General features: G+C 49.2%; 1 protein-coding gene across 1 annotated transcript in view; it reads right to left on the bottom strand.

Annotated features, from left to right (window-relative positions):
* Positions 1 to 10,230, bottom strand: part of LOC148453895 (attractin-like protein 1) — a 482,434-nt gene extending 472,204 nt beyond the window's left edge. Inside the window, exon 1 of the mRNA XM_088461549.1 lies at positions 10,076 to 10,230. Coding sequence (XP_088317675.1) covers positions 10,076 to 10,192 — 117 coding nt within the window. The 5' untranslated portion in view covers positions 10,193 to 10,230. The remainder of the gene's footprint in view (positions 1 to 10,075) is intronic.
* Between the last annotated feature and the right edge of the window lie 13,180 nt (positions 10,231 to 23,410).

Genomic DNA, 23,410 nt, shown 5'->3' with positions numbered 1-23,410 from the left:
GTACAATAACCCGGGAGAGGCTGAGGATCATGTAACTGACCCATAGACTGCCCGCCATCTATTGTACAATAACCCGGCGGAGGCTGAGGATCATGTAACTGACCCATAGACTGCCCGCCATCTATTGTACAATAACCCGGCGGAGGCTGAGGATCATGTAACTGACCATAGACTGCACGCCATCTATTGTACAATAACCTGGCGGAGGCTGAGGAACATGTAACTGACCCATAGACTGCCCGCCATCTATTGTACAATAACCCGGGGGAGGCAGAGGATCATGTAACTGACCATAGACTGCCCGCCATCTATTGTACAATAACCCGGCGGAGGCTGAGGATCATGTAACTGACCCATAAACTGCCCGCCATCTATTGTACAATAACCCGGGGGAGGCTGAGGATCATGTAACTGACCCATAGACTGCCCGCCATCTATTGTACAATAACCCGGCGGAGGCTGAGGATCATGTAACTGACCCATAGACTGCCCGCCATCTATTGTACAATAACCTGGCACAGGCTGAGGATCATGTAACTGACCCATAGACTGCCCGCCATCTATTGTACAATAACCCTGGGGAGGCTGAGGATCATGTAACTGACCCATAGACTGCCCGCCATCTATTGTACAATAACCCGGCGGAGGCAGAGGATCATGTAACTGACCCATAGACTGCCCGCCATCTATTGTAGAATAACCTGGGGGAGGCTGAGGATCATGTAACTGACCATAGACTGCCCGCCATCTATTGTACAATAACCCGGCGGAGGCTGAGGATCATGTAACTGACCATAGACTGCCCGCCATCTATTGTACAATAACCTGGCGGAGGCTGAGGATCATGTAACTGACCCATAGAGTGCCCGCCATCTATTGTACAATAACCCGGCGGAGGCTGAGGATCATGTAACTGACCATAGACTGCCCGCCATCTATTGTACAATAACCCGGGGGAGGCTGAGGATCATGTAACTGACCCATAGACTGCCCGCCATCTATTGTACAATAACCTGGCGGAGGCAGAGGATCATGTAAGTGACCCATAGACTGCCCGCCATCTATTGTACAATAACCAGGCGGAGGCTGAGGATCATGTAACTGACCCATAGACTGCCCGCCATCTATTGTACAATAACCTGGCGGAGGCAGAGGATCATGTAACTGACCCATAGAGTGCCCGCCATCTATTGTACAATAACCCGGCGGAGGCTGAGGATCATGTAACTGACCCAGAGACTGCCCGCCATCTATTGTACAATAACCCGGGGGAGGCTGAGGATCATGTAACTGACCAAGGATGCCCAAAGTGAGCTCATCTAAAGAAACAGTAGCGGAACGTATGGTGAGTGGCCCTCAGCCCTTATGTCACATATTCAGGGTGTCTCCCCGGCACTAGGACCCAGACAATCTGTATGAAGCAGAGAACGTTGGATAGGTGGCAGCTGGAGGTACGAAGAGGCAGCCATTGTGAGTGTGACTGTGTGTGCCTGGCAGGTGGTGAGAGACTCGGGCTTTGGCCACTGGTGGAGCAGGGGTGAAGACTATACAAAGAGAGTGACAGTGATGAGTAAGATGCCGTATACAGTATAAAAGTTACTTATATCAACATGATTCACCTATCTGCGTTCTGTTCCATTCAGATTGCTTCAATGCTTATATAAACCAAGTCAAGGCCAAAGAAAGGGCTACAAGCTCTGGTACTAAACCTACCGAAATCCACCATTATCGGACATGCTGGTAATTGCAGTCATGTTCCCAACTCATTAAAATGACCCCGTGGTGCCAAAATTGTACAAAGGGCTAAATCTTGTCCAATTAGTGTGTGTTAAAGTTGGACATCGATGTCGACACTCACTGGGGCTCAGCCAGCATACATCACAATTCACAATCTTTTCACACAGCTGCTATTCCACATGTTATATAAGATGTACAGTACCCATTAATAATAAAGGCTAAATCCATCATCATTGTTCTGTGTTTCTAACTAGTCCCCGGAGAGCTGTAACCAGAATGGGCTGAGCTTTATACGAACTCCTAGAATGGGCCAGTAACCAGAGTGGCATGTGGTTTATACTAACTCCCAGAATGGGCCAGTAACCAGAGTGGGTTGTGTTTTATACTAACTCCCAGAATGGGCCAGTAACCAGAGTGGGTTGTGCTTCATATTAACCCTCAGAATGGGCCAGTAACCAGAGTGGGCTGAGCTATATACTAACTCCCAGAATGGGCCAGTAACCAGAGTGGGTTGTGTTTTATACTAACTCCCAGAATGGGCAAGTAACCAGAGTGGGCTGAGCTATATACTAACCCCCAGAATGGGCAAGTAACCAGAGTGGGCTGAGCTATATACTAACCCCCAGAATGCGCCAGTAACCAGAGTGGGCTGAGCTATATACTAACTCCCAGAATGGGCCAGTAACCAGAGTGGGCTGAGCTATATACTAACTCCCAGAATGGGCCAGTAACCAGAGTGGGCTGAGCTATATACTAACCCCCAGAATGGGCAAGTAACCAGAGTGGGCTGAGCTATATACTAACCCCCAGAATGCGCCAGTAACCAGAGTGGGCTGAGCTATATACTAACTCCCAGAATGGGCAAGTAACCAGAGTGGGCTGAGCTATATACTAACCCCCAGAATGCGCCAGTAACCAGAGTGGGCTGAGCTATATACTAACCCCCAGAATGGGCCAGTAACCAGAGTGGGTTGTGCTTTATATTAACCCTCAGAATGGACCAGTAACCAGAGTGGGCTGAGCTATATACTAACTCCCAGAATGGGCCAGTAACCAGAGTGGGTTGTGTTTTATACTAACTCCCAGAATGGGCCAGTAACCAGAGTGGGCTGAGCTATATACTAACCCTCAGAATGGACCAGTAACCATAGTGGGCTGAGCTATATACTAACTCCCAGAATGGGCCAGTAACCAGAGTGGGTTGTGTTTTATACTAACTCCCATAATGGGCAGTAACCAGAGTGGGCTATGTTTTATACTAACCCTCAGAATGAGCCAGTAACCAGAGTGGGTTGTGCTTTATATTAACCCTCAGAATGGGCCAGTAACCAGAGTGGGCTGAGCTATATACTAACCCTCAGAATGGGCCAGTGACAAGAATGGGCTGAGCTTTATACTAACTCCCAGAATGGGCCAGTAACCAGAGTTGGCTGTGTTTTATACTAACCCTCAGAATGGGCAAGTAACCAGAGTGGGTTGTGCTTTATATTAACCCTCAGAATGGGCCAGTAACCAGAGTGGGCTGAGCTATATACTAACCCTAGGAATGGGCCAGTAACAAGAATGGGCTGAGCTTTATACTAACTCCTAGAATGAGCCAGTAACCATAGTGGGTTGTGTTTTATACTAACACCCGGAATGGGCCAGTAACCAGAGTGGGTTGTGTTTTATACTAACTCCCAGAATGGGCCAGTAACCAGAGTGGGTTGTGTTTTATACTAACACCCAGAATGGGCCAGTAACCAGAGTGGGCTGTGTTTTATACTAACACCCAGTATGGGCCAGTAACCAGAGTGGGTTGTGTTTTATACTAACACCCAGTATGGGCCAGTAACCAGAGTGGGTTGTGTTTTATACTAACTCCCAGAATGGACCAGTAACCAGAGTGGGTTGTGTTTTACACTAACACCCAGTATGGGCCAGTAACTGCTGCCTCCATTCCCCTCCTCACATCATGTCACTGCCCCTGTCACATGCAGCCCTGTCCTCACTAACACATCACTCATCTCCTGATATACCCTGTGCTGCTGGGGGACCCTGCTCCTCCCACTATATAACTCTCAGTCTGTGGCTTCCTGCTGCCTCCATTCCCCTCCTCACATCATGTCACTGCCCCTGTCACATGCAGCCCTGTCCTCACTGACAAATCACTCATCTCCTGATATACTCTGTGCTGCTGTGGACCCTGCTCCTCCATTCCCCTCCTCACATCATGTCACTGCCCCTGTCACATGCAGCATCACCTGATATACTCACAGATAATGATATCTTTCATGTGAAAACGTTATTTACTTCCATTAGGCATCTGAGTGGTTATATTTTCTGTAAGCATCACTTTAACCCTTTATTGGGAGAGCATTATACAGCACGGCATACATGTACTAAGACATTTATGTTGCTTGAAAGAACATTACTAAGTAAAAGGCAAGAAATGAAAAATTGTCATGTGCTGTGTTTCCGCCATTTGGACAGAATTTGTGACCAAGTCGCAGCTTTTCTATAACTCCGATCAATAAGGTAACACGTGACGTCTCTTATTCGCTCGCAATGTGATTCATACCGTGTCAGAAAGTCTTATACGTGTAAAGATGTATCCAGATAATAAATGACGCCTCGCTACATAAATCCTTGTAATTATTGCAGATTAGCCGTAATTAGGATATTGAGGTTGATTAAAGATTTCACCCAGAAAGGAGACAGTGACGGACATTAGCCCCAAGGTGACCGAGCTGCGAGATTCCTCGGGGGACACACGGGCTGAATGCTGACACCAGCAGGAACCGGCAGGATTGATAGATCGTCGGCTTTTAGTCTGATTAATGCTCGTCTGTCATCTGAACACTGGTCCCGGATATCACTGGTCACTACAAATAGCCACTGAGCTGTCAATAAATGGCTGTGTGAGACGCAATAAAGACAGGGATATCTTCTTCCACCAATGGGAACGCCATAGTTCTAGCATCATTAATCACTGCGTATTGAGTTTCACCAACTCCGAGACAACACTTCCACTCTCTGAGTCCTGGGTCTCAGCTCTCAGGTTCAGGGGGGTAAAAAAAAAACTATAGTCTACGTTTTATTATTATTTTACCTGTCTATTAAACTAAACTTTCCTGAATTTGACAGAACCAGCAAAACCCTACACTACAGGGGAAGTGCATCAGCGCCTCCATCTTGTAGCACAACGATGCTGTGTAACAGCGCCTCCATCTTGTGGCACAACTATACTGTGTAACAGCGCCTCCATCTTGTGGCACAACGATACTGTGTAACAGCGCCTCCATCTTGTGGCACAACGATACTGTGTAACAGCGGCTCCATCTTCTAGCACAACGATACTGTGTAACAGCACCTCCATCTTGTGGCACAGTGATACTGTGTAACAGCGCCTCCATCTTGTGGCACAACGATACTGTGTAACAGCGCCTCCATCTTGTTGCACAACGATACTGTGTAACAGCGGCTCCATCTTGTGGCACAACGATACTGTGTAACAGCGGCTCCATCTTGTGGCACAACGATACTGTGTAACAGCGCCTCCATCTTGTGGCACAGTGATACTGTGTAACAGCGCCTCCATCTTGTGGCACAACGATACTGTGTAACAGCGCCTCCATCTTGTGGCACAACGATACTGTGTAACAGCGGCTCCATCTTGTAGCACAACGATACTGTGTAACAGCGCCTCCATCTTGTTGCACAACTATACTGTGTAACAGCGCCTCCATCTTGTTGCACAACGATACTGTGTAACAGCGCCTCCATCTTGTGGCACAGTGATACTGTGTAACAGCGCCTCCATCTTGTGGCACAACGATACTGTGTAACTGCGCCTCCATCTTGTGGCACAACGATACTGTGTAACTGCGCCTCCATCTTGTGGCACAAAGATACTGTGTAACAGCGCCTCCATCTTGTGGCACAACGATACTGTGTAACAGCTCCTCCATCTTGTGGCACAACGGTACCGTGTAACAGTGCCTCCATCTTGTGGCACAATGATACTGTGTAACAGCGCCTCCATCTTGTGGCACAATGATACTGTGTAACAGCGCCTCCATCTTGTAGCATAACGATGCTGTGCAACAGCGCCTCCATCTTGTGGCACAACGATACTGTGTAACAGCGCCTCCATCTTTGGCACAATGATACTGTGTAACAGCTCCTCCATCTTGTGGCACAACGGTACCATGTAACAGCTCCTCCATCTTGTGGCACAACGGTACCATGTAACAGCTCCTCCATCTTGTGGCACAACGGTACCATGTAACAGCTCCTCCATCTTGTGGCACAACGATACTGTGTAACAGCGCCTCCATCTTGTGGCACAACGATACTGTGTAACAGCGCCTCCATCTTGTGGCACAACGATACTGTGTAACAGCGCCTCCATCTTGTAGCATAACGATACTGTGCAACAGCGCCTCCATCTTGTGGCACAACGATACTGTGTAACAGCGCCTCCATCTTTGGCACAACGATACTGTGTAACAGCGCCTCCATCTTTGGCACAATGATAATGTGTAACAGCTCCTCCATCTTGTGGCACAACGGTACCATGTAACAGCTCCTCCATCTTGTGGCACAACGGTACCATGTAACAGCTCCTCCATCTTGTGGCACAACGGTACCGTGTAACAGCTCCTCCATCTTGTGGCACAACGGTACCGTGTAACAGCTCCTCCATCTTGTGGCACAATGATACTGTGTAACAGCGCCTCCATCTTGTGGCACAACGATACTGTGTAACAGCGCCTCCATCTTGTGGCACAACGATACTGTGTAACAGCGCCTCCATCTTGCGGCACAATGCTGTCCCTGGATACTGACTGCTGGGGCCGAGGAGACTTCCCTGACCCCTGTGTACTTTATAATCACATGTAAAATAAGAGACACAAACATCTCAGCTCGGCGCGTGTTGTCACGCTGTGATAAATAGTCGCACAATGAAATGTACACGCTGAGCTGCTGGGGCCGAAGACTTTATTTATAGCAGATTATGGAGGAAGAGCGCACGTTCCGCTATCATTCATTTCCCGGTAATTATGATCTGTGCAGCAACCCAGCAGAATTTTGCATATGGCGTTCGCTGATATGCGACTATGAATTGTGATGTCCGGGCAGCAGGGCCATTGTTACGCTGCTTCCAGGAACACAATGGGCTTTAAGTGTGTGTGTGTCGGCTAATACGGCACTTCTCTCACACATTATAAAGAGTATTTATGATAGCTTTAAAGTATAGTTAAGGGGAAGGCGGGGAGGGGGGGTGGTGGAGGACTGGTGCCAATTTAGAGTGGAGATGGAGAAGAGCCAGAATTGTCATTTCTTATAAAATCTCCTGGATCTGGGCTATGAAATGACGCTACATAACACTACGGCTACAGCCATATAATACAGATAATGACCATCAGTTAGTAACTACTGTATACCTGTAATGTAATGGGTGACAGACTGTATTCTCTGGGTGGGTTACAGTGCCCCCTATTACCCACACTCACAATCTATACACTTTTCCTAATGTTCCAGCATGGATAGCAGTATGTGTGCACCCTGCGCAGAGGTCTATGTACTAATAATTATGCAAATGACGCATTTATTAAGGTTTCAAACCCAGAGGATATATTCATTTTTAATGACAATGTCCCCACTATGTACAAAGGGGAACTGGCAGGAACAGCGGTTGCGGTAACCAGAGGGGACACAGCGGGGGGAGCTTGGTTGCTCAGGAAAGTAGAACAATGAGGCAGGCAGCAATGGAGCACCAGGAGCCTGTGAGTACTGCTAGCAAAGTCTATGGACATGGGGTCCATACTGGATGGGTTACTGGTCTTGAAGGTAATTACCCTTTAACAACCAGCTGGCACCTCAGTGTACTAGGCATAGTGAGACGCAGATGGAGGTTCTACGGCAGATAGATCATTAGTGGGACCTGTAGAGCCTGATAAGAGCTGGAAGATCACGACTGCCCCCCGGTTTCTGCAGTGATATTATCCGCAAAGTAACCCTAGTCCCTTGCGAGTGCGGTCACTGGTCGTGTGACAGCATCGGGATCTCGGCATCAGAATCCCGACCGCCTGGGACCCCGAAGATACGTATCAGGCATTAGGGGGAGGGTTGGGGTGCGAGGTTAGCATTAGGCATTACGGAGAGGGATAGGGTTAGGCACTAGGGGGGAGGGTTATTTTTAGGGTGTGGAGATGGGTGGGGAGGTTACGGTTAGGCATTAGGGGGAAAGTTAGGCACTAGGGGGAAGGGGTAGGTTAGGTTTAGGCACTTGGGGGAAGGATAGGCTTAGGGTGTGGGGAAGGGGAGGTTATGTTTGGGCACTAGAGGGGAGGGTTAGTGGTATGGGTAAGGGTTCGCCTTACTTGCTTTCCTTATGGGTGTCGGGATTCCGCTGTCGGTATAGTGACCAGCGACATCCCGACTGCCGGGATCTCATACACAACCCATCTGAAGGTGACGTGTCCCATTGGTTGTCGTGGTTCTAAGCTAATGACATCTTCTATCACACATTATTACAGCGGTGTTTAGCAGGGTGATAATATTAGGAGGTATCACTGCTGCACCGTGACTGGGCGGAAGGAGCCGGTGATATCGGTAGATCTGAAATCTGGGTGCCAAACCCTGATGCGGATCTTACATGTAATCACCTCGGACACTGAGGAACTAACCCAAGACGACAAGATAATTACGTGAACGGTGCAGAACCCGCGCGTGACGGCGGCAGCCAGAAATTGCCCCAGGTCTGTTGGTCAGATTAAAAAAAACTGGCGCATTTCTACCCAATGGCCCAGAGCCTCTGATTAGTTCAGATCTAATAAACGATGTGTAATAAACCCAGCAATTACCAAGGAAGCACAGGGTGGGCGGCCACACACCACTGACAGACACACTGCACGCCCTATAGCCATTATTTACATAGCGCACACATATTCCGCAGCGCCTTACAGGGGATATCTCAGGCACTCGCATCGCTACCTGCCCCAGGGGAGCTGACAGTCTATGGACCTGATTCAGACCCGCTCGCTAGGATGCGTTCGCTCGTAGCTGGCCGATGTTCACATGGTGCGCATGCACAAACCGCAGCGAGAGATCGGGAAGCGTTCGTTCGCTGCGCATAGACAGCCCAGCAGAGTGAGTGACAGGAGGCGCCGTTTATGGGTGGTGACAGGGGCGGGGGAGTGTAGATGAGAACGCAGGCGTGCCTGAGCATCTCATCGCCGTTTCAGAGGCGTGCATAATTAACAGGCGGGGTCATAGTACATGTCACCTGGTTGTATTTCACACTGAAGTGATCGCAGTGCTTGCGGCAGGGTATAGCCAACCTCAAGCGCTGCGATCGCATCCGATGTACTGATGGTTGTATACACTTCCTAGAGATGATGTGCGCAAGTGGGCGTCTTAAGACTTCGCTGTTGGGTGTCTGCATACGCTGAGCGATCGCACGCCAAGATATAGTGGGCGTGCTAATGCCTTGCCGTGCGATCGCCTGCCTTGCCGTCACTTAGCAGAATTTGCATACGCTGGGTGCGGGCGTGCGCATCTAGTGAGCGGGTCTGAATCGAGCCCTATATTCCCTACCGCATGTAACACACACGTACACACTGCGGTTAATCTTGTGTCAGAAGCCAATAACCTACCATTGAGTTTTTGCATTGTTGGAGGAAATCGGAGACCCTGGAGGAAACTCACGCACACACGGGAAGAACGTCAAAACTCCATACAGATAGGTGCTTGAACTCATGACCTCAGTGCTCTGAGACGACAATGCTAGCTACTTCGCTACAGTGCTGCCCCAGAACGGTTTTGTGTCTTCTCATATTATTATAATACACAGTAGTGAGCGTTATCTCATGTGTGGATTAGAAAGACCGCCAGGCGCTGAACAAGGCTGAAATATAGGTTAAAACTTCAGTCAGGAAAAGAAAACGCTTTAATGAAAAAGTTTCGGCTGTTTGCAATAAACTTTCAGAAGATTCGGCGAAGAGAAAGTAGAAATGACGCTCAGGAGGCCCAGATATAATACTGAGGACGCCGGTAAATTCATTTCTTTCCTAATAAGCCGCAGTACACACATACTGTACCAGAGAACTTTATAGACCTTAATCTAAAAGCACAGACTAAAACTGGCATAGTAGCGAGGGTGTCATTATAAAGAGGGTGGCCTGCAGCGGAGTGGACACACCAATGCCCCCTGGCACTGCCAGTCCCCTGGTAAAGGCCTCTGCACTTCTGGAGTAGCGTTAAGACGCCGCGATGTAGGCGACAACTGGACAGAGGATTATGTGATGAGGCCCCCTCCCATACATGTTACATAGAGGGCACTGAGGCTGACCTGTATCTTGATGGGCCAGGAGAAGTTGCTGACATACACGTAGAAGGTGATATTGGGATTGCTTCTGAAGTTAAACTTCTCACAGGAGAAACTGTCCCGATATTCTTTAATGTGCATCTTGGCCACCAGTGGAACCTCTTCTCCGGATATCGTCCCGGCTGAAAACAAACACACAAGATGGATTATAAGGGGGGGATGTATCAGAGTACAGGGTTTGCAAACAGCAATATAAAGTGCGTCTTTCTGCGCTGTTCTCAAACCGCGCAATTCAATAAAAAAACACAGACATTTGTTCACACCGTCAGATGGCAGATACGTGACACGTGGTCCATACACAACGGTGCAGTGTATCCAGAGGCGGTTATCCAAAATATGCGCAAAAATAAATTTCCACAAGGTGCTCACCGGCGAGATTGGCTGAAAAGCTGCGTCGTGCGTACAATGCGGATAAAAAAAGTACCATTTACAGACGCTCGCTAAAATGTACAATTGACAGAGGTAAAATCTATTTTTGCTGCGGCTTGCTTTAACGCGTTTACCGCAAGTATGCGCGCTCCTGCTTACCGCACAATTCAATTGGAAATGGCTTATCCCGGCGATCGTGCAGATATTCTGGCTGGTAATACCTACGGTAAGTGTGGAGAATACTGGGGAAATCAGTCTGTACCCCAAAAAAGTGCAAACTAATAATTGGATAACAGTATAGAAGTCTATTAGTGCCAAAGTATTCGGGGCCCTGACAAGGTGACAAATAGCTATAATAGGGAATAACATAATAGGGAATAACATAATAGGGAATAACATAATAGGGAATAAAATAATAGGGAATAAAATAATAGGGAATAAAATAATAGGGAATAAAATAATAGGGAATAACATAATAGAATGCCGAGTAATTTGCAGCACAGTCATGTTCACATCTGAGGTGCATGAAAATGCCTGTAAGTAAATATTTGTGTTATTTTTGACAAATTTTCACAATAAAATAGGGATTATCCCCAAATTTTCACCTGCTCAGGGGCTAATATAAATGTGTGTGTTAAATCCTATGGAGAGTTAATGTGAGCTAATCCGCACGGCTAACTGAATAGTAATGAATGTGCATCCGGGCGCATTACAGTAGGTTGTATTTACCTGCGTCAAATCGTGTAAATGTGTTATCGCAGCTCACTAATCCCCCCCCATAGCGCTTACTATTGTGTTTGCCAAAGCTGACTACAGTATTCATCATTTCTCAGCCAGAGTTAACCATCTTGTTAAATCTAACCCATAGAGCTTACCATCTAGCTTCTATATATGCAGCAGAGATTACTATCAGGCTTGTGACTAGCCCGCAGAGCTTACAATCCTGTTTTTATGTCTCTGTAACCCACAGAGCTGACAATAAAACACTTCTGCCAGCGTTGTGCATTATGAGGATTTCGGGACTGTACGGGGTAATAATTCGGCAGACACTTGATTAGTTTCTATAACAGAGGCCACCACATCTTCTCCGGCTCGGGGAAGGTTTACGACAATCCGTGACTTGGACATTTTTACAGGTTTCCTATAAATTGCTAATGAAATATATGCAGATTACAGGGGACGGTAAGTGGCATTGTGCTGGAAGGTGACCAGCGGCCCCATTCCTCAATCATAAGCGTCCTGTCACCGCGCCCGTTGTCCATCTCACTCTAACAGCGATCACGCAGGGTCAAGAACGTCACTTGGAACAACATCAAACCGGGACTCAATGTTCCCTCATATAAATATGGATGCAATCACCACACTGCAATTGGCTCCAGCTAAACAATGGCTCCGTTATACGGGGAGGAAATAATCTGCCACGTAGACAAAATCTGTAATAAGGTGAAATAGGAACGTTCTCATCTGTAGACTCTGCCTTAGATCCGTGACACATTCACACCCACGTACTGCAGCCAGAAAAACTATCTGCCGTTATCTTAAGTTACTATAGCCGGACCCCTCCCACACAAACGTGGGGTCCTGGAATCACACTTCATCCGCACTCTATCCCTCCCCCCCCCCCGGCTGTGGCTTCACCCTCACATCTATTAGGGAGACCGTGGCTAGATCTATATGTAAGCTTAAAATAGTAGTGTACAAACAGAATACAATTTGGGGTCTATTTATTAAGCAGTGTTAAGAGACAGAGGGCCTGATTCAGACCAGCTCGTGAGCGCTTGCAAGCGGGTCGATGGTGCCCTAGTGCGCATGCGCACGATGGAGGGAGCACCGTCGTGCGCATGCGCGAGACCCGGGGAGCGACGGGGAAGCCGTCGCTCCAGGTCTCGCACCAAAGGGGGCGTGCTGTCAATGTTGATTGGTGGGCGTGGTGGGCGTGCCGGGGGCGTGGCTGCCAGACGGAGGCGTTCCCATGGGAACGCCTCCCGTCTGGATCCGGCCCCACTAACATCACTAGTGATGTCAGTGGGAGGGATTTTGGCTCTGATAGAGCCAAAATCACTCCAGGGCTTGTGGTCACCGAGACCCTGCCGCAGGGTCTCGTCGCAAGCCCGATGGTCGTGATGATCTTGACCATCGCGACCATCATCATGGACGCTCGCATAAGCTGTGGGTGGTCACCCACAGCTATGCGAGCGTCCAAGAGGCCGCTCCAAGTTTAGGTAGGAGGGCCCTGATTCAGAGCGAGCGCTCTGGTCAGAACGTCCGGCTCTGAATCAGGCCCAGAGTGAAAAGTGATAAGAAAGTGATAAGGTGCCAGCCAATCAGCTCCCAACTGCCATGTCACAGGCTGTGTTTGAAAAATGACAGTTGGGAGCTGATTGGCTGGTACCTTATCACTTTTCACTCTGTCTCCTAACATTGCTTAGTAACTAGACCCCTTAGTAACAAAGATGAAAGTGTTCAGCCATCTATAATATGTTAGGCTTTATATAATGATGTATGACATATAAGCAGGATTACCATACTATCCCTCTAAACCGCGACACTCATGCATTACACAGGTCCTGTGGCTGATTAAAACCAGGTGACCTGCATGCTTAAAGCCAGCCAGCCCCAGAACCTGTGTAATTCATGAGTGTCCGGCTGTAAAGGGGTTGGGTATAGGATGCTGGCAGTCGAGATTGTGCGTAAATTCATCCCAGATGCCCGGAGGCAAGTTATAAATTGTTGCCCCCCGCCGTCACAGTCGCTGACACTGTAATGTAGCAGTTCCCATGCAGACAGGCTATAGATAGACGAAGGCGGCAGCTGATAGTCTGACATGGCGCTCTGCACTAGTGTATGGCGGCTTCTCAGGTGCCATGTATTGGGCGGGCGTGATGGTACACTCCGGGTATATAATTACAGCCCTAAGCGGGGTGAATATGTTGTGGACAATTGAGGAGGCGCCCCCCTTCAGAGCTGGCGCTGTCAGACGTCTGCTCGGAGATCAGTGACCGACGTGTGGTGACGCAACTCTTAGAATTTATAGTAGCGCATCGTTCCTTATATAAAAGATGACATGTTACATGCTAAACATCACACTGCGGTAACAGCGCCTCTTCTAGCGTGACTGAGGCCGCAGTCTATCAGATATCTGCTGTTCACTAGACTGACACTTCCCATTGGGGCTGATGCCGAGCTGAACGTACACCTGAACGCGGGCGGTGTCTGGCCGCGCTCTGGGGCTCAGTGTACACACGTATGGGCTGTGATGGGCCGTTCTCATGTGGGCTAAGCTCAGAGAGACACCTGGAGCTACGCAGGGTAGGACTAGTGTTCCCACTAGACCATGGGCAGGAATTTCGAAAAAGGGGCGTGACCAATCGAGGAGGGGTGTGTCCTTGTGACACGCCCGCAATTTGTCACACATTTGGGGTGCCGGGCTTCCCCCAAGCTCTCCTCTCACAGTGAAAAGATGCCGCTGCGCCCTTTAAAATTGGGCAGGGCGCAGTGCTCCGCTAAAAGAGCCTAGTAGGAAGGATATATGACGGTAACAATAAATGTGTAGAGTTAACAAATGTACCATTGTCACCGAGTCTATGCTGGTCTAAGTGCACCCGGAGGTCAATGACAATGAGCAAAGCAAGTGCATAGGGCGGGCTCAGCGCAAGATGCATACAATTCTGCATATATATATACTAATATAATAATAATATAAAATACGGATTGGGATTTATTGCTTCAGGAAATGGTCCACACTGTGGCCTGATTCAGACCCGCTCACAAGCGAGTCGATGGCCGGGCAGTGCGCTATTAGAGCCGGAAGCTCACGCGACCGTCACAAGCCCGATGGTCGCGACCATCACCTGGTCGTTTGCAAAAGCTGTGGTTGGTCACCCACAGCTAAGCGAGCGGCCAGAAGGCCGGACCGTACAATAAAAAGAAGCCTTTCAGGCCTGTGAGCTGCCTCCGGCCTGAATCATGGCCTTTATGTATAGAAATATAAGAGACTTCTACAGTATTTGTACAGATCATTATTCTTATTATTCTTGTGTAATATGTGACAGAAAAGAGCCAGGTAAGACGATATCATAGGAATAAATGACTTATAACGCACACTCAGGTGATTACAGACCCGGACTCCTCAGCATTTATATAGTAAAATCACAGAGATCTAGCTGTAAATGTGGATAATTCTCTGTCTGTAACCGCGCTCAGGGGACACCACTAATAATAACCTTTGTGATTGGCGCGATCTCCCCGATATCGGCCCATCCGGTATTACAGGGTAACCTCTGCTTTATGCCTCGTCTTCTCACCCAGGATTTATCTCCCTGCTAATGTAGGAGGACCATCGCTTAAATTGCAATAATTCAACGTATTTATGTAGCGCGCATAAACTTTGAGCAGATGCAGCAATATATGGCTTTTCCTGTAAACAGTGTAAGTGTCTCAGAAAATGTATGAATAAGTTTATTAGGAGATAAATTTGACAGTAAACATGTCCCGCTAAGTACCCTCCCCAGAGCAGACCCTGCCGCACAGTCACACATTGTGACAATAAAAATTCATGGACTGCGAACCCGGGAGAGAATCTGCGCACAATGTAAGATGGCGTCGGAGGTCTATCTGATGCATTACATCCTGGTATTTACGACGGACACTTAAGTCCCGGGCAGATTTGTGTGATCTGCGCGCCAGGCTGGGAATAAAGGGGCTAAGAACGCACGTGAAGATCCAGCGCTGTGCGAAGGCGGAATAATTGGAATAAATCGCCCTCTCTCTCTACACAAACATTTCTAATCTGGGGTCTAATTATCATTTCCAGGAAAAGAGCCGTCACTTGTAATTATTATCCTATATTTATAGCACCAACACTGGTGTACAATACATGGGAATAACAATGATAGTAATATGGGCACATAAGGGGCATATTTATCAATTAGCGGGTTATAGACCTGATAAATGTAATTTCTCATCAGTGCTATGTGCGGCAATAATAAATTATTTACCATCCAAATGTATCAAAATATACACGCAGGGACTGGCGCTCCGAAATGAGTCCGTCCCTGCGATGTTTGTAGTAAAGTGATTGCATTAGCGGGAGACCCGGCGCGATACCACGCATGTGCAGCAGCCATTGTCGGGCAGTGTTCTGGTGGAACCTTCTGCCACAAACTTTTGTGAAGTGTATCCCCTAGACCACAGCGGCTAACACAGTCTCCAGATGGCGCCAGCTGCCAGGGTTACCTTCTTCAGATGGCGCCAGCTGCTGGGGCTACCGTCTTCACATAGCGCTAGATGCCAGGGCTATGATTAGTAAATCTCACAGCCTGTTTGCAGTCCCCTCAGACATGTATAGGAGCTGCTGTAGGAGATGGAGACATGTGATGCTGTCCCTCGTCATACATACGGGAGATACATAAATGTACGGGTATCACACACACACACACACACACACACACACACACAGACACACACACACACACACACACACACAGACACACACACACACACACACACACACAGACACACACACACACACACACACAGACACACACACATACACACACACACACACACACACACACACAGATACAGACACACACACAGATACAGACACACACACAGACACACACACACAGACACACACACACACAGATACAGACACACACACGTTATTGGGGTATATGACGCGTATATAATGTGATACATATCAGGCACCATACTGACATAAGACGTTACCCTGAGCCAGGAGGTGACTGCAATGATGTTAGCACCATATAAGGATACAAGCTGCAGCCAAGCATGGGCACTTTACATACTGCTATACCAGCTGTGCCCAGTGCTGCTATACCAGCTATACCCAGTGCTGCTATACCCAGCTATACCCAGTGCTGCTATACCAGCTATACCCAGTGCTGCTATACCAGCTATACCCAGTGCTGCTACACCACCTATACCCAGTGCTGCTATACCAGCTATACCCAGTGCTGCTACACCAGCTATAACCAGTGCTGCTATACCAGCTATACCCAGTGCTGCTACACCAGCTATACCCAGTGCTGCTACACCAGCTATACCCAGTGCCGCTACACCAGCTGTACCCAGTGCCGCTACACCAGCTGTACCCAGTGCCGCTACACCAGCTGTACCCAGTGCCGCTACACCAGCTATACCCAGTGCCGCTACGCCAGCTATACCCAGTGCCGCTACGCCAGCTATACCCAGTGCCGCTACGCCAGCTATACCCAGTGCCGCTACGCCAGCTATACCCAGTGCCGCTACGCCAGCTATACCCAGTGCCGCTACACCAGCTATACCCAGTGCTGCTACACCAGCTATACCCAGTGCTGCTACACCAGCTATACCCAGTGCTACTATACCAGCTATACCCAGTGCTACTATACCAGCTATACCCAGTGCTGCTATACCAGCTATACCCAGTGCTGCTATACCAGCTATACCCAGTGCTGCTACACCAGCTATACCAAGTGCTGTTACACCCAGTGTTGCTATACCAGCTATACCCAGTGCCGCTACACCAGCTATACCCAGTGCTGCTACACCAGCTATACCCAGTACCTCTACACCAGCTATACCCAGTGCCGCTACACCAGCTATACCCAGTGCCGCTACACCAGCTATACCCAGTGCCGCTACCCCAGCTATACCCAGTGCCGCTACACCAGCTATACCCAGTGCCGCTACACCAGCTATACCCAGTGCCGCTACACCAGCTATACCCAGTGCTGCTATACCAGCTATACACCAGCTATACCCAGTGCCGCTACACCAGCTATACCCAGTGCCGCTACACCAGCTATACCCAGTGCCGCTACACCAGCTATACCCAGTGCTGCTACACCAGCTATACCCAGTGCTGCTATACAAGCTATACACCAGCTATACCCAGTGCCGCTATACCAGCTATACCCAGTGCTGCTACACCAGCTATACCCAGTGCCGCTACACCAGCTATACCCAGTGCTGCTATACCAGCTATACACCAGCTATACCCAGTGCCGCTACACCAGCTATACCCAGTGCCGCTACACCAGCTATACCCAGTGCCGCTACACCAGCTATACCCAGTGCCGCTACACCAGCTATACCCAGTGCTGCTATACCAGCTATACCCAGTGCCGCTATACCAGCTATACCCAGTGCCGCTACACCAGCTATACCCAGTGCCGCTACACCAGCTATACCCAGTGCTGCTATACCAGCTATACACCAGCTATACCCAGTGTCGCTACACCAGCTATACCCAGTGCCGCTACACCAGCTATACCCAGTGCCGCTACACCAGCTATACCCAGTGCCGCTACACCAGCTATACCCAGTGCTGCTATACCAGCTATACACCAGCTATACCCAGTGCCGCTACACCAGCTATACCCAGTGCCGCTACACCAGCTATACCCAGTGCCGCTACACCAGCTATACCCAGTGCCGCTACACCAGCTATACCCAGTGCCGCTACACCAGCTATACCCAGTGCTGCTATACCAGCTATACACCAGCTATACCCAGTGCCGCTATACCAGCTATACCCAGTGCCGCTACACCAGCTATACCCAGTGCCGGTACACCAGCTATACCCAGTGCTGTTACACGCAGTGCTGCTATACCAGCTATACCCAGTGCCGCTACACCAGCTATACCGAGTGCCGCTACACCAGCTATACCCAGTGCCGCTACACCAGCTATACCCAGTGCCGCTACACCAGCTATACCCAGTGCCGCTACCCCAGCTATACCCAGTGCCGCTACCCCAGCTATACCCAGTGCCGCTACACCAGCTATACCCAGTGCTGCTATACCAGCTATACACCAGCTATACCCAGTGCCGCTACACCAGCTATACCCAGTGCCGCTACACCAGCTATACCCAGTGCTGCTATACCAGCTATACACCAGCTATACCCAGTGCCGCTATACCAGCTATACCCAGTGCTGCTACACCAGCTATACCCAGTGCTGCTATACCAGCTATACACCAGCTATACCCAGTGCCGCTACACCAGCTATACCCAGTGCCGCTACACCAGCTATACCCAGTGCCGCTACACCAGCTATACCCAGTGCTGCTATACCAGCTATACACCAGCTATACCCAGTGCCGCTACACCAGCTATACCCAGTGCCGCTACACCAGCTATACCCAGTGCCGCTACACCAGCTATACCCAGTGCTGCTACACCAGCTATACCCAGTGCTGCTATACCAGCTATACACCAGCTATACCCAGTGCCGCTATACCAGCTATACCCAGTGCTGCTACACCAGCTATACCCAGTGCTGCTATACCAGCTATACACCAGCTATACCCAGTGCCGCTACACCAGCTATACCCAGTGCCGCTACACCAGCTATACCCAGTGCCGCTACACCAGCTATACCCAGTGCTGCTATACCAGCTATACACCAGCTATACCCAGTGCCGCTACACCAGCTATACCCAGTGCTGCTACACCAGCTATACCCAGTGCCGCTACGCCAGCTATACCCAGTGCCGCTACGCCAGCTATACCCAGTGCCGCTACGCCAGCTATACCCAGTGCCGCTACGCCAGCTATACCCAGTGCTGCTACGCCAGCTATACCCAGTGCTACTATACCAGCTATACCCAGTGCTGCTATACCAGCTATACCCAGTGCTGCTATACCAGCTATACCCAGTGCCGCTACACCAGCTATACCCAGTGCTGTTACACCCAGTGCTGCTATACCAGCTATACCCAGTGCCGCTACACCAGCTATACCCAGTGCCGCTACACCAGCTATACCCAGTGCTGTTACACCCAGTGCTGCTATACCAGCTATACCCAGTGCCGCTACACCAGCTATACCCAGTGCCGCTACACCAGCTATACCCAGTGCTGCTACACCAGCTATACCCAGTGCCGCTACACCAGCTATACCCAGTGCCGCTACACCAGCTATACCCAGTGCCGCTACACCAGCTATACCCAGTGCCGCTACACCAGCTATACCCAGGGCCGCTACACCAGCTATACCCAGTGCCGCTACACCAGCTATACCCAGTGCCGCTACACCAGCTATACCCAGTGCTGCTATACCAGCTATACACCAGCTATACCCAGTGCCGCTACACCAGCTATACCCAGTGCCGCTACACCAGCTATACCCAGTGCCGCTACACCAGCTATACCCAGTGCCGCTACACCAGCTATACCCAGTGCCGCTACACCAGCTATACCCAGTGCCGCTACACCAGCTATACCCAGTGCCGCTACACCAGCTATACCCAGTGCCGCTACACCAGCTATACCCAGTACCCCTACACCAGCTATACCCAGTGCCGCTACACCAGCTATACCCAGTGCCGCTACACCAGCTATACCCAGTGCCGCTACACCAGCTATACCCAGTACCGCTACACCAGCTATACCCAGTGCTGCTATACCAGCTATACACCAGCTATACCCAGTGCCGCTATACCAGCTATACCCAGTGCTGCTACACCAGCTATACCCAGTGCTGCTATACCAGCTATACACCAGCTATACCCAGTGCCGCTACACCAGCTATACCCAGTGCCGCTACACCAGCTATACCCAGTGCCGCTACACCAGCTATACCCAGTGCTGCTATACCAGCTATACACCAGCTATACCCAGTGCCGCTACACCAGCTATACCCAGTGCCGCTACACCAGCTATACCCAGTGCCGCTACACCAGCTATACCCAGTGCTGCTACACCAGCTATACCCAGTGCTGCTATACCAGCTATACACCAGCTATACCCAGTGCCGCTATACCAGCTATACCCAGTGCTGCTACACCAGCTATACCCAGTGCTGCTATACCAGCTATACACCAGCTATACCCAGTGCCGCTACACCAGCTATACCCAGTGCCGCTACACCAGCTATACCCAGTGCCGCTACACCAGCTATACCCAGTGCTGCTATACCAGCTATACACCAGCTATACCCAGTGCCGCTACACCAGCTATACCCAGTGCTGCTACACCAGCTATACCCAGTGCTGCTATACCAGCTATACCCAGTGCTGCTATACCAGCTAAATCCGGTGCTGCTACACCAGCTGTGCCCTGTGCTGCTACACCAGCTGTGCCCAGTGCTGCTATACCAGCTGTGCCCAGTGATGCTATACCAGCTATACCCAGTGCTGCTACACCAGCTATACCCAGTGCTGCTACACCAGCTATACCCAGTGCCGCTACACCAGCTATACCCAGTGCTGCTACACCAGCTATACCCAGTGCTGCTATATCAGCTATACCCAGTGCTGCTATACCAGGTATACCCGGTGCTGCTACACCAGCTATACCCTGTGCTGCTACACCAGCTATACCCAGTGGTGCTATACCAGCTGTGCCCAGTGCCGCTACACCAGCTATACCCAGGGCTGCTAAACCAGCTATACCCAGTGCTGCTACACCAGCTATACCCAGTGCTGCTACACCAGCTATACCCAGTGCCGCTAAACCAGCTATACCCAGTGCTGCTACACCAGCTATACCCAGTGCTGCTACACCAGCTGTGCCCTGTGTTGATATAGTGCATCCGGAAAGTATTCACAGCGCTTCACTTTTTCCACATTTTGTTATGTTACAGTCTTATTCCAAAATGGAATAAATTCAATTTTGTCCTCAAAATTCTACACACAATACCCCATAATGACAACGTGTAGAAAGCTTTTTTGAGAGTTTTGCAAATGTAATAAAAAAAACAAAGAAATCACATGTACCATAAGAATTCACAGCCTTTGCTCAATACTTTGTTGATGCACTTTTGACAGCAACGACAGCCTCAAGTCTTTTTGAATATGATGCCACAAGCTTGGCACACCTATCTTTGGGCAGTTTTGCCCATTCCTCTTTGCAGCACCTCTCAGGCTCCATCAGGTTGGATGGGAAGCGTCGGTGCACAGTCATTTTCAGATCTCTCCAGAGATGTTCAATCGGATTCAAGTCTGGGCTCTGGCTGGGCCACTCAAGGACATTCACAGAGTTGTCCTGAAGCCACTCCTTTCATATCTTGGCTGTGCGCTTAGGGTCGTTTTCCTGCTGAAAGATGAAACGTCGCCCCAGTCTGAAGTAAAGAGTGCTCTGGAGCAGGTTTTCATCCAGGATGTCTCTGTACATTGCTGCATTAATTTTTCCCTCTATCCTGACTAGTCTCCTAGTTCCTGCCGCTGATACACATCCCCACAGCATGTGCTGCCACCACCATGCTTCACTGTAGGGATGGCATTGGCCTGGTGATGAGTGGTGCCTGGTTTCCTCAAAACATAATGCCTGGCATTCTTGCCAAAGAGTTCAATCTTTGTCTCTCATGGTCTGAGAGTCCTTCAGGTGCATTTTGGCAAACTCCAGGTGGGCTGCCATGTGCTTTTTACTAAGGAGTGGCTTCCATCTGCCCACTCTACCATACAGGCCTGATTGGTGGATTGCTGCAAAGATGGTTGTCCTTCTGGAAGGTTCTCCTCTCTCCACAGAGGAATGCTGTTGCTCTGACAGAGTGACCATCGGCTTCTTGGTCACCTCCCTGACTAGGGGCCTTCTCCCCCGATCGCTCAGTTTAGACGGCCGGCCAACTCTAGGAAGAGTCCAGGTGGTTCCGAACTTCTTCCATTTACGGATGATGGAGGCCACTGTGCTCATTGGGACCTTCAAAGCAGCAGATATTTTTCTGTACCTTTCCCCAGATTTGTGACTTGAGACAATCCTGTCTCGAAGGTCTACAGACAATTCCTTGGACTTCATGCTTGGATTGTGCTCTGACACACACTGTCAAGTATGGGACCTTATATAGACAGGTGTATGCCTTTCAAAATCATGTCCAATCAACTGAATTTACCACAGGTGGACCCCTATTAAGCTGTAGGAACATCTCAAGGATGATCCGTGGAAACAGGATGCACCTGAGCTTAATTTTGAGCTTCATTGCAAAGGCTGTGAATACTTATGTACATGTAATTTCTTAATGTGCATACACACGTAACGATTTTTTGAACGATTTAACTATAACGAGGTCGTTGAAAAAATCGTTCAGTTTCTGAGTTATAACGATGAACGATTATCGTTCATGCACGTTCCCGTTTGTAGTTCGTTCTGACTGACCAACTGAACGATTTTCATTAAGGGAAGTTACAAAAATCGTTTGTAGGTCAAAAAATCATTCATTACACTTTAAAAAAATCTGACAGATAATCGTTCACAAAATCATTGTGTGTGTATGCAACTTTAGTTTTTTAAAAAAAAATTAGCAAAAATCTCAAAAAAACTTTTTACACGTTGTCATTATGGGGTATTGTGTGTAGCATTTTGAGGACAAAAATGGAAGAGAGAGAGAGACCTCCGTGGTAACAACACTGCGGTTATCACAATCAATACGTATGCGGTAGCAGCGGCACTCCGGTCATACAAAAAAATCACATCAATATATATATATCATGCAGCCCAGCAATTCTCTGCTCTCGGTATATATATATCATGCAGCAACGCAGGCGGGGGGACTGCTCATTACAAACAGCAGAACTTGCGAGTCGGACGCCATCTTACTGTACACACCATGGCGGTCGCTTCCTATTCAAAACCTAATTAAAAGTTATTCCGAGTTGAACGACGTTGGAACCTGGCTGTAAACGTCTCTCTCTCCTCAGCAGATGTCATCTTTTCCCATATGGGAGGCTGCTTTATCTTTGACAATCCAGGTTCATTAATATATGTAAATATATTTGTCCTGCCACAAGCTGCCTGCTCTGTGCAGTACGGAACACAATGGAGAACGGCGGCACAGCGATGGATAATGGCGGGCTCTTATTCACCATCTCCCTCTGGCCTCACGTCCTTCTCCAACGTCTCTTTCTAAAGTCACTGGCACCAAAAGGAAAAACACAGGAAAAACTTTGCAGACAAAGAACCCTTGCTCCCCCGAGGACAGAAGG

The sequence above is a fragment of the Taudactylus pleione genome, unplaced genomic scaffold (assembly GCF_031769625.1).
Source record: "Taudactylus pleione unplaced genomic scaffold, aTauple2 ptg001065l, whole genome shotgun sequence".
Taxonomy (NCBI): domain Eukaryota; kingdom Metazoa; phylum Chordata; class Amphibia; order Anura; family Myobatrachidae; genus Taudactylus; species Taudactylus pleione.
This window is presented reverse-complemented; position numbering and strand designations above follow the sequence as displayed.